General features: G+C 29.2%; 1 protein-coding gene and 1 long non-coding RNA gene across 3 annotated transcripts; both read right to left on the bottom strand.

The window, feature by feature from the left end:
- Window positions 1-1576: 1576 nt before the first annotated feature.
- Window positions 1577-2817, bottom strand: LOC112689618. The gene is made up of 2 exons (XR_003149135.1): window positions 1863-2817; window positions 1577-1732 (listed from the first exon to the last, which is right to left on the bottom strand). It is a non-coding gene; the product is annotated as an uncharacterized LOC112689618 (long non-coding RNA).
- Window positions 2818-3657: 840 nt separating this feature from the next.
- Window positions 3658-5396, bottom strand: LOC112689617 (zinc finger protein 706-like). Of its 2 annotated transcripts, none has more exons than XM_025563405.1 (3): window positions 5086-5396; window positions 4873-5027; window positions 3658-3835 (listed from the first exon to the last, which is right to left on the bottom strand). In XM_025563405.1, exons 2-3 carry the CDS (start codon window positions 5014-5016, stop codon window positions 3746-3748), a joined length of 234 nt encoding a protein of 77 aa, XP_025419190.1. In that variant the 5' UTR covers window positions 5017-5027; window positions 5086-5396; the 3' UTR covers window positions 3658-3745. The 2 variants fall into 2 exon arrangements, with proteins under 2 accessions (XP_025419190.1, XP_025419189.1); XM_025563404.1 differs by having other exon boundaries at window positions 5090-5394.
- Between the last annotated feature and the right edge of the window lie 7509 nt (window positions 5397-12905).

Below are 12905 nucleotides of genomic sequence, written 5' to 3'. Positions count from 1 at the left end.
TCACGACACACCTAGTCGATCTCGCGGCACACTAGTTAAAAACCACTAGCATAGATAATTAATAATTTAAAAAAGTTATCATTATAACACAATAAATTATTTTTTCACCAGATGGTGCAAGTTTATTCTATGGCAGGCGTGCCCATTCCACGAAAGAATTCTAACTGGCCTATGATCATTTTATAAAATCAGAAATTTTTATAGGTATAAATAAAGATAAAATAAAAATTTTAATTAAAAAAAATATAAAACAAGCTTTTAAGAACTAAAAATCAAATCAAATTTTACAATTTTTAATTTTATTAAAAAAATTACATATTAGATTTTAGAGTATATATTTAGAAATAAATTAGTATGAAATTAGGGCTTTTTTTTCCTTAAACCAATATTTAGAGTAAAATGTGAAATGCAAATTCCTAATAAGGAGTATAAGTCAGTGACGTATATAGGGGGACCAGTGGGCTACAGCCCCCCTTCCCCCTGTAATGTTTTAAAAAGCTTAAAAATTATTTAAAACGTATGTTATATTTTAATGGTGCTTTATGCTTATTTAGAATTTGCGTTCAACGTCAAATTGTTTTAGAACATTCTGTAAATGAAATGTAGATAAGTACCTACTGTGTCTTGTTAGTAATTTATAGATAGCAGTGATAATTAAACTTTGTCCATAGTAGTCTCTCCCGAATACATTTTTTGTATACGTCACTGGTGTAAGTGTTCATCAGTCAAACGAGATCTTTCTGAACATTTTGCGTAATTCATACAGAAAAACGTTTGTTCACAAATATAAATCGAACCAAATAATGTAAATATACATTGATAATTATTTCATAAATTTGATTGGTGATCAAAGATATTAATAATATAATATATGATGCAATATATAATCGTATCAATTGAATATTTGATCAAAATGAATCAGTAAATATAGCCCGCATTAAAAATGTAAGTTTAGAATGTGACCTATAGGTTGAAAAAGCCCAATATTTTTAATACCTAATTTAGAACATTGTCATATAACTTATTTTTAATTTAAGCAAAAATTCTATAACTAACTAGCTGAACCCGTGCACTTCGAAACCCGTTAAAAATCTTACTTCTCATATGTCTTAAACCAGGGATGGCAAACCTTTTGAACACTGCGTGCCCAAAATTACAATTTTTTTTTTTTTTTTTATAGAGCGTACCATGAAAAAAATATTAAAAATATTATATTTTGTTATATTTTAATTTGATTGTTTAATTAATGTATTAATATAAAAAGGTTAGTTTAGGTACATAATAATAATTATAATGATATTGCTTTGTTAATTATTTATATTATATTATATTATAGGTCCTATAATATTATATATTATATAATAGTAAAACTTTTCGCGTGACATAGATTTGCCATCCCTCTCTTAAACTGTGGTTAAAATCTTTATCTGTGATTATGCTAGCAGTATATTTTTATACATATAGATAGATAACGGTTAAAATGTACTACGTAATAATCTTATAACGATATTCAATTTAGCTTATCATTATGTAATTTTATTCGTTTTATCAAGAAAAGTATTTGAAAAATCAAGTATTTAAGTGAATGATATTTATTGAAGTGCATTTTACACAATATTTTTTGTACTACCTTCTGGTGCGTATGCAAATAAATCTGAAGGTTTTCCGACGCTTGAACATGCCACATACAGCTGTCCATGTGAGCAGTGACGGTGCTAGAGTTTGCGAGGCCCTGGGCAAAATAAATGTTGAGTCTTATAATTTATATTAATAAAATATTTTAAGTTCAGTTAAATCAGAACCGTGGGGCCTTAATTATAATTTAAGGCGCGGGGCCCTGGGCAGATGTTCTTATTGCCCACCTCCTCGCGCCATCCCTGCATGTGAGAAGCATAGATTTTCCAAATTCAGTCCACACACTTGTAGCAATTTTAGAAATTGTCCTTGTGCTTTATTGATGATTATTGCAAAGGTGAGACGCACCGGAAACTGCAAACGTTTGAATTTGAAAATCATATATATTGAAATCATTGGGATCCGTGGTAACAGTAAATTTTTCCGTTTAAAATTGTTGCTCCGATAATGTTGTTCATCAGCTTTTTCACTGAAACTCTGATACCGTTGTAGAGTCATGGTGAATTTATATTTCGTAGAATAATTATGGGCCCGTTAAATTTCAATGTTAGGACGTGCGATGGCATACCTGACAAATCTAGTGAATTTAAGAATTCAGTTGGATACCTATTTGACTACTTCGTCTTGATTCAATACGCAATCGATGAATTGGTACGTTATCGTGTCGCCTGGAATTTCGTTTAGAATTGTGATATTGATTATATTTACATCATAGTTTTTGGCTTCTAATTTAGCCCGTGTACTGAGCCACGCAAAATATGCATTTATATGCACAATAAAATTTCAACACTAGCTTTGTGGAAGCATAAAACGTATTTGTTTCGTACTCTGTTATTTTTGTGACTGTGCACAAAAAAATATACAAATGCTACAAGTCCCCTGCTCTAATTATGAGTAATATTATTGAGTGCAAAATATTTTTGATGTGAAAACATTTTATACAGAGTGGCGCATCTAGCGATTAAGTTGATAAAGTGAAACTTTGGGGGCCTCCTAAAAATGCAAGAGGTTGTTTGGCGGATGAACGATAAAATTTATATTTTTCCTATATTTTACTATAAACATCTACGTACTGCTTTAATAGTTTCAAAAATATGGTGTCTTTGGAATTATTATTTTCAGTTACTGGTACATTACCATTGACTGAATATTCAGTATCCAAACTTTAAGTAACATTTATGAAATAATCATTAAGTATATTACAAATATCAAAATTAGATTCAATAATAATACCATCTTTATTTATAATCTTATTTATTTAATTTATATTTCCTATGATCTCATTTATAATATTCCAAATTTGAAACTGGATTTAAAGCTTTATAATCTGTTTTGATAGTATAGTTGTTTGTATTTTCGCAATAATTAATATTGAAATATAATTATATAAATATTGAATCTGAAATTTCACTATGGGCTGGGCATAGGGTCTCCCCCTATATACACCACTGCAACATACGTTAGGATATGTACCAACTTGATTAATTCATAAGTCATAAAATTGGTATTTAATTTGTTCAAAATTTAACATTATATACAAGTATATTAATACCATTTAACATTAAATTTAATTTAATTTTAATTATTATAATAAACTAAATTTAAATTAAATTATTATAATTATTCATTAAATATGAATTTTTTTCTACTGCACACCAGAAAAATAATAATGAAGACGTTATAAATTAAATTATTCTAATACTAAAGGTAAAAAAAATAAAACTAAGTGTTATTAAAAGTATCCAATAAAATTAAATTTTATGTATTGAAATTTACTTAAATTATAATAAATATACAAGAATTCGGTAATATTTATATTTTAGTATAATTAATCAAACAATTTATTTTTTCATTACTTAAATGTAAACATTTGGTTTGTTAAACAATCCAAAACACAATGAAGTTCATTGAAAAATTTAAGAACCATAAGTACTGTAGTTTAAATTAACTAATGGTAAAGAAAATCTTGCACACTATCTTTTACACAATGTAAAAAAAGTTTTATGAAAAAAAAAACAATGATTAAATCCAGTATTTAGAAAATTTTAATATTACTTTTTTTTAGATATTTGTACACGCAATTAAAATCTTATTGGTCATGATATATTCATCAAATGTCTTTTAGTTCATCGGGCATAATATTTTTTGGATGTTTGTTTTCAAAGTGTTGTTTATATGTTTTAGGATCAGGCATCTGTGCCTGGAAATAAAAATACATAATTATATAATTATAATATAAAATCATTTAATTAACAATTTAATAATGCATTACAATTTACAAACAACATTATTTAAAAGTTACTAAAAATGTATGATAATTTTTTTAAACTTAAATTATATAGAATGTAACAAATTAATCAATCTAAAATTAATTTTCTAACTGTTGAACAATCATTATTAAAAAAATTAATTTTAACTTAATCATACACTTTGAAATTTTAAAGATTAAGTAGTTAAAAAATTAATACATTTGTTTATTTTTAGAAATGCATGTTTTAATTAATAAATATTAAAAACATAAATTATTAGAGTAAAGGTTATCAATTAAAAACAACAGAATTTGATGTATACAGAAAACAAAATGTGTATATTATAAAGAAATAAATTGTATTTATGTATTTATTTGAAAAATAAGATATAGGTAGGCGGTTATGTAGACAAAATAAGAACTATTATATTAAAAGCTTTAATATAATTTTATTTTATTTAATTTTGACTTGAAATGGTTATTTTTCATAACCTTATGAAATGCAATTTTTAAATACTATTCTGTCAATAGTGAAAGTTGTACCTATCAATTTTTATAATAATTTTAATTAAATTTATGGCCAAACACAAATTAACTTAATATTCATACCTTCGAGTAATAAATAACTAGCTATATGCATTAAATCTCTTAACATTAGAGAAAATATATAATTAATAAATACATAAAATATAAAAAGAATATCAAAATTTATCAGACTTGCACCAATATTTGCTGTATCAAAAATAAAAATATGATATAAATTATTCTAACAGTATTGAAGTTAAATAGTATCAATAATAAAATGAATAAACTAATCTTTATTTTGTGTAAAGACACAGCTAATCGTAAAAATTTGATTAAAAAGAATGGTAGGGGATAATGTTTAAGTATTTAAGCATTTTGAACTAACACAATAAATTGTGTCGGCATCAATTGCAAATCAACAAATTCTATAACAGAATGGATCCAGGCCGTCATAGGCCACTTACTTTGCAAATGGAGCAGGCATGAGTTAAGGCCTTCTGTGCGGCTTTCTTCTGTTCGTTGGCACTGTGTCCCTGTTGTTTCTTCATCTTTGCTAGTTTCTCGGCCGCTTTGGCCTGCGACTGCACTTTCTGCTGACCCCGAGCCATATTAGAGATACCTAATGAGGAACAAAAACGTAAACATAAAAATAAAAGTAAACCAGCCCAAACCACCACTCACTTGAATAGGCTTAAATGACCACCACTACAACCTTAACAGAACAGAAGAACACGTCTTGTAGTGTTCGTTAAAAACGTATGTCGTTCGTTCGAATGTCCTCTGTTGTTCAACAATGGATTAAGACGGACCAGAGGTAAAACGGATATTGAAGGAAACAATGTTTAATAAAACGAGTGGCTAATAGTGGGAAATCATACGATCGAGAGGCCAGCCGTCCGATACGATATGGCCACGATCATACGAGTGAACGTGAAAAATTTGTGAAACTGATGCCTGAAAACCTGCCGTCGCACCGTTATCATTTATCACCAAAGGGGACCGAGGAGAGAAAGACCGCCATCACAATCACCTCCATAGTAACTGTGCTCACAGTATTTTTACTCATTGGCCTCGGTCTTAGATTATCGAAATCGTCGTCATAGATTTAATTCTTAACTTATGAAAATATGTTAGTTATTCTATAAATATAAATCACGAATCTTCCGACCCGCCATGATTTACGGTATTCAACTCTGGGGAACATCAAAAAAATCAAACTCTCCCTGGTACGTCAGTAATCTCACACTCCACAATGACTTAAAAATGTTAACACTCATCTTTTTAGCTTCTAGCTACTACAATAAAATTCCACAAAAGTACTATTAACCATACAAATACTCTAATCAGAGGCGTGCCCAGGATCAAAATGTAGGATAGGCCCGGTTATAATTATTTTTGTTTATGTATGTACATAATACACATTATTTTTTTTTTAGAAACTTAATAATATTTTTAAATTGAATTAGAAAAAATGATTATAAAATAATATAAAACAACACAATTTATTCCTCCTATTTGACTTGTTAATAATACTTTAAGTTACATATTAAAAAATAAAATTAAGTTTTTATATAACTGAATAATACCTAAATGAATACAATTGAAACAATAGTTTTTTTAATTATAAGTACATAAAAATATAAAATATAATAATTATTTAGTGAATTGAAGTCTTCGATTTTTCAATTTAGCAAACTCGTTAACAATCTTTGTAGGATCCTGAATTAATTCAAAACTTAACTCCCTCTTAATAGAAATTAACGCTAAATTATGAAGACGTGTAGTAGACATAGATGTTCGTAAATAAGTTTTTATCCTTTTCATTGTTGAAAAACTTCTTTCGGCCTATGCTGAACTTATAGGTATAACTAACACTCGTTCCATGACTTTTTTAATTTCTCCAAATGACTGCCCCATAATGCATATTTCGTTGTAAAAATCTATGATATTTTTACAACTACTGTACATATTTTTTGCTAATTTGCTTTGACTTCTTACTTGGTCAGAGAAATAATTATCATCTCCATAATAATTTATACACTTTAAAACAAAATCATCATTTAAAAAGTTTGTCGATATCGGATTGAATACTGAAATAGCAGTTCAAAATTCTGAATTGTTATTAAATCTTTTTTTTCATTTCATTCAATATATTATCTATTACTGTAAAATACATAATTCGCAATTTTCGAGTCGTAGTTTTATAACATTTTAAGCCAATTGTTGAAGTAATTACATAATCACTTAATGTACTATTAATATTTTTCTGTCTTTTTTCATAATTATCCATAGAGATATTTAAATTTGAAGCCATAATTTGAGCTTTTTATAAAAGTTATTGAAAAATTCATCCGAACGTAAACTTTGAAGCTCTTTTATTGTAGCATCAATTAAATTTAAACACTTAATTATATCAAGAGAAGAAGATTGTAAATGTATTGAAAGTACGTTGATAGTTGATAAAAGGTTATCAAGAAATGTTAAAACAAATAATACGTCAAACGATCGAAATTGGTTTAATAATCCTTTGGCTTCTACGGCCTCTTTTTTTTTTTTTTTTTTTGAGCTACTTGACAGTTGTGATAAAGCTTTAATGACATGTTCAAAACGAATTAAAAAAAATGAATACCTTTATATTTTGCAACCCATCTAGTATTACTATGTTGAGGGACTTTTAAAATTGTTTCACAATCTTTTTGGACATCAGAAAATATTTTATAACGTAAAGTTGAACTCGATTGAAATGCATAAATTACTTCAAGTAATCCAATCGTATTGTCAACAATCTCAACTGATTTAGCAACATCGACTAAAACTAAATCAAGCCGATGTGCATAGCAATATATTTAAGGGCATTTGTTTTTAGAAAGTTCTCTAATATTTACTTGTACGCCATTGGTAGAACCAGACATTACTGATGCACCGTCGTAGGATTGATTTATACATTTTGTAATATCTAAACCAACTGAATTTAAAAATTCGATAATAGAATTAGTTAGGCCTAGTGCATCTTATTCTTCTACTTGTACAAATCCTAAGAACCTTTCTTTTATAGTTAATTTATGTACATATCTGACACATATTGATATTTGTTCAAAAGTTGACGCATCACGAGCTTCATCAACAATTAAACTATAAACCGAACTACCTTCATTCACTTCTCTAATAATAGTTTGTAAAATGACATTTGAAGACGCAAATAAAATATCATTTTGGATTTTATTTGAAGTATATTTAGCATTTTTAGGTAGGGACTTTAAATTTATATTAAACTTTTCATTTTCCAAACATAGTAAATCTAATAGTTCTTTAAAATTACCTTGATTTTTTGTAGTTTCTAAGTCGTGTTCATCTTCATTTGAATATTCGATTACATTATTGTGACCACGTAAACCTATATCCTGTTGTGCGCAATACAAAACTGAACGAATTACACTTTTTAATACTTCTCGATTTTTATTTATATTCTTTTCGACATGACTATTCATTTGAGTCGTAACAGCTCCTATACTTTTTGATGATATATAACCTTGATATTTGGCTAACGATGTTTTATGCGAATCTGCCGAGTTATGTTTTTTTTCCATCCCCGAAATATTTTTCCAATTATTATATCCTGTGGCTATTAAAACATCTTGATGCTTTTCACGAGATATAGAACTAGTAAAATGACGACAAAAAAAACATAAAATTGCATCCAATTGAACAGAATATTCAATCCAAGGATAAACTTTGTACCATGAACTTTGAAAACTACGTTGTTTTTCACAAATTTTACGACGTGGAAAATTGATAATCGGCTGAATAGGTTGTTCATCACTATTTAAGCTAATATTAAGCACATTTAAGCTAGACGAGAAATAGAAGACTTGTTAGAAGTTGAGGTAACATTTAATTTTAACATTTTTGTTTGTGGTTGATCTATTGTACTATCATCATCGTTCAATGTCCTTGTGGGTTTCGAAATAGGTTTAAAAAACTGGCTAATCATATTTTTATTTTTATTTAATTATTAGTCAAGTTATAATCAATATAAAATAAAAAAGTACTTAGGTTATTCTAATAGTGTACAAAAACAGACAAAACGAATAAAACGATTTCCTCGATCGGCTCGGTTACACACAAGTCACTAAAATACGTCTACACAGTACACAGTACACACTGTAATAAACTAACAAATTATTAATACCAAAAAATAACATATTTTGTAAACCATATTCATTATCTTATATCAAATGACGATTGTCGGCAGTGAACGGCCAGTGACGAATGTATAAATAACTCACTTCGGGTGTATTATTGTCTATTATTTACTATTTTTAGCCGATAAGCAGTACTGTGGCTACAATTGTTTGCGACGAAGGAAAGAATTATTAATAACGTATAAACGCTTGCTATAAGTGGGTAATAAATAAATAATCTTTGTTCCAAAATGATTCAATTACATATCGTATTATGAAGCAAAAAAATTTATAAAATTATGTTTCTTGAAAAATATTAATTATTATTATTTGAAAACAGGGTAGGCCTGGGCCTACCAGGCCTACCTGCTGGGCACGCCACTGACTCTAATCTCCCTTCCCTTGCACTCCCAAATGACCCACCACAGCGTCTAAAACACAACTGGTCATGAAATTTATTACTCGATTAAAAAAAAATAAATAAAAATAAAAAGTTAAATTCAATCTCTAAATGATAATTAGTAAAGGCTATAAATTATGTATTCAATTGAAATAGTGTCCCGGGGCATCTCCTTTTATCACGTCATCGTGGATTGTATATACGAACAAAATTACTTAGTGTAAAAAAAAAATAAATCGTATACCTAGACTTGAAGTCGATGTAATTAACTACACTTCAGTGGCATGCCCAGAGGGTAAACCCGGACCTACCCTGTTTTCAAATAGTTATTATAAATATTTTTTACATTATTATTATTTACTTGTTTATATCTTTAAATATTATCAAACAGGAGGAATTGTATTATATTATACTCGTATGATAATTCTTATCTAATTAAATTAAGGAATATATTTATAACTTTATTGCCGGGTACTCGGGTGGGCCAGATCGTCGCTGCCTAGTACCTATATAGCTAGATGGCTTTTTCCTTTTTACCAAAGTTAGTAATACATAAAAAGTTCCATATGACTTATTAAGAAATTCGGTTCTATTATTATAACAATCTTTAGAATATAAATTGATCCACCTGACCTTTTTTACTCAGAATTATTTTATAAAAAGCAATGTACATTGGTATCAAATTTAAAAGACCTATGTAACAAAATTATTCACCCGACCTAGTACCTATGTATGTCACCCGATATAAGATTTTCACCCTTTTTCTAGGTTGGGTTTATCAATTACTTGAAACATAATATTTAGCGAAATAATCAAGAGGAGACAATTATGAGCTTATAATCACCATTTTTTTTTTCATTAAAATATTGATAAACATGATGCACTAAGTCAAAATTGACCCACAGAAAATACCTCTATAATGTATACATACACTCATAGATTGTGCACAAACCCATAGAGGCAACCTGCCTCCATAAAATATGCATAAATCCAAAGAAATAGCATCAATAGTCGTTGACATTGAATAACGAATATTTGTGTTTAGTATCGTCATTGATTAATATATATACAATAAAACTTTTATGTAATGGTCAGCGAAGGGATAATGACTGTTATACAGCGGTCGATCCAAGGGGTGAGCAGAGGAGTATTTACCTCCACCCCTAAAGCCCAGTCAAGTCAGTTAAAGTATGCAATAAAAAAATTAAAATGTATAGTATATAATAAAACCTTAATTTTATTTTATTTAACTTAAAAATACGGGACGAATCCTATAATACAAGAATAAACAATATACAATAATAAAAAATAATAGCATAAGCTCAGAGTAAACAAAGCTCAATTTTAGAGGGAGAATGAAGAGTCAGTGTTGGCAATGCGCTTAAGACGGATGATCGATGAGTTAAGATAGTAGTTTGAGGAGGATAAGGGTATGGGAACGTAACAGATGATCGTGTCCGGTGACGGGATATTAAACGAACACGAGATAGTGATTCGTGACTGTCAATTTTAGAGGAAAGAAAAGTAGAAAGAAATGCAATGTTAACTGAGTGACAATGGTCAGCGAGACTCTCTAGGGAAAGTAGGCGTTGGATTGGTGTGTAGTCGTAAGGTGGACAGGATATATTTAATATGTAAGCAGCGTGACGGAGGAATTTTCTTTGAACCCTTTCAATCATACTACGTGCAAAAGCGGTGGACGGGTCTCAGAGTATGGTTCCATACTCAAGGAAAGGACGAACTAAGGAACAGAAGAGAGTTTTTGATGGAGTAAGTGAAAATTTGAAGAGACACGATTTATGAAGCCAAGCAGCTTAAGAGCCTTACAACAGATTATCTGGATATGTATATTAAGGCACAGGTTACGTATTAGAGTAAATCTTAAATTTTTTGCAGAATTATTGTAAATTTTCAAGGGGTATTGTTGACGGAGTAAGTATAATTTAACACAACATTAATACGACAAAAAGTCATTACTGAACATTTAGGAATATTAAGAGCAAGTCCCAAATTTCATCCCATGACACTAATCAATGAAGGTCGTTTTGGAGTAGATGACAGTCAGAAATGGATTTGATACGGAGGAAGATTTTCATATCATCAGCAAATATAAGGAGTTTGGCATGTTGAAGGACAGAAGCAGCTGAGTTAACGAATAAAGCGAACAGAAACGGAGAAAGAACAGTACCTCGTAATACACCTGATGAAGGTGTAAAGTGGCCCGAAGAGGTGGAATCAACAATTACCTATTGGATCCTGTTTATAATATAAGAGCGAAACCAGGAAGGTAGGGGTTCACCTATGCCTACAGAGTTAAGTGTTGACATAAGATCATTATGATCAACACGTTCGAAGACCTTGGAAAAATCTGTATAGATTACATCTAATTAGCAGTTATCGTGGAAAAAATCAAAAATATATGAATGAAGGCTAAGATTACAAGTAACAGTTGATTTACCAGGATGGAAGCATGCTGCTCATCAACTAGGATATGATTTAAGGAAGAGCGAATCAAGTTAAGGACAAGTGTTTCAAATAATTTGGATAAATGTGAAATGATACATATTGGAAGACAGTTTGTGACATCTGTAGAATCATCTAACTTCAATAATGGTCTAATTGAACCTAGTTTAAGAGCAAACGGGAAGATGCCTGAGTCAATAGAACGCCTAAACAATAACCATAACGGTTCTGCTATAACAGAACGAAGTTTGTACAAAAAGTTATCCTGGATACCATCTGGACCAACAGACTTTATATTACTAAGGCTACATAAGCATAAGTAGACGTCACTAATCAAAAAATGGACATTTAACGGGAGCGGAAAGTTATTGATAGGATGTAATGTCAGATATGATGACTGTAAAGGCTGGGTGAACACAGAAGAGAATTGTGTAGCAAATAAGTTAGCTGTATCAGAAGAAGTTTTGCTCTGTATACCATGGAGTGTAACACATGTAGGTATAGGATGGAGAAGAGCGGTTTTTTTCTAATGAAACTCCAAAAATATTGAGGGTTACGCAATAGGGAAGATTCTGTACGAGAGACAAAGTTACGGAAGCATTGTTTGGAAATAAATTTGAATTTAGCGTGAAGAAGTGAAAAACGTAAGTTTCCGTAAGAGCAATAAATACATAGTTAAAACATGAGGTATTAAAATTGAAATTAACATGTTTGGTAAGAAGGCCGTGACAATTCTGATAGTATCCATTGATGTTGATAGTGGTGGAAGTATTGATGTCGGTTAAACTTGAGAGTGTTGATGGACACGGACATCGTTTTTTTGAACGGAAATCACGCACGGAGAACCATTTTTGAAAGTGATGGATATTATAACAAAAAATTATCTTAGGTCCAGGAAATTTAATTAAAATTATATTTTCTTTTATGAAATATTTATAAAACTTATATGGCTATGAAACAAATTTCTATATAACTATGTATTGGATGATTATTGAAAAACATGCCAATTCTTAGAAATTCCTAGCCCTATACTAATATTGGATTAAACTAATGTTGTATATTTTTTTTACACTGGTGTCTAACTTGATCAAATAAAACTTTTTTAAAAAATAACTGTATAATTTCATAAATAATTTTGATAAACTATGTACTTATCATTTCATATTTACTTTTCTGTAATATATTTTATCTTATATTTTGACCATTATATAGAGTGTCCACTATAAAAGACATTAACATATTTTTCCCATAGTATTTGATAGTTCCAAAAAAAAAAAAAATGGCAATTACACAGAGAACCATCTTTTAGAGGTGAACGCTAACGGATGTTTTACTGCGTATAATTAAAAATTATAATCTTTATTATGGCATGACTTTAAAACTAATCATCCAAATTGGTGTAATATTCTTTAAATTATAGAGAATATAGTGAAGTAGGTTTTAGATAAAAATT

This window comes from Sipha flava, unplaced genomic scaffold, assembly GCF_003268045.1.
Source record: "Sipha flava isolate LNK unplaced genomic scaffold, YSA_version1 45_pilon_pilon, whole genome shotgun sequence".
NCBI classification, from domain to species: Eukaryota; Metazoa; Arthropoda; class Insecta; order Hemiptera; family Aphididae; genus Sipha; species Sipha flava.
The sequence above is the reverse complement of the archived record's forward strand: the minus strand, read 5'-3'. Positions and strand labels throughout refer to the sequence as shown.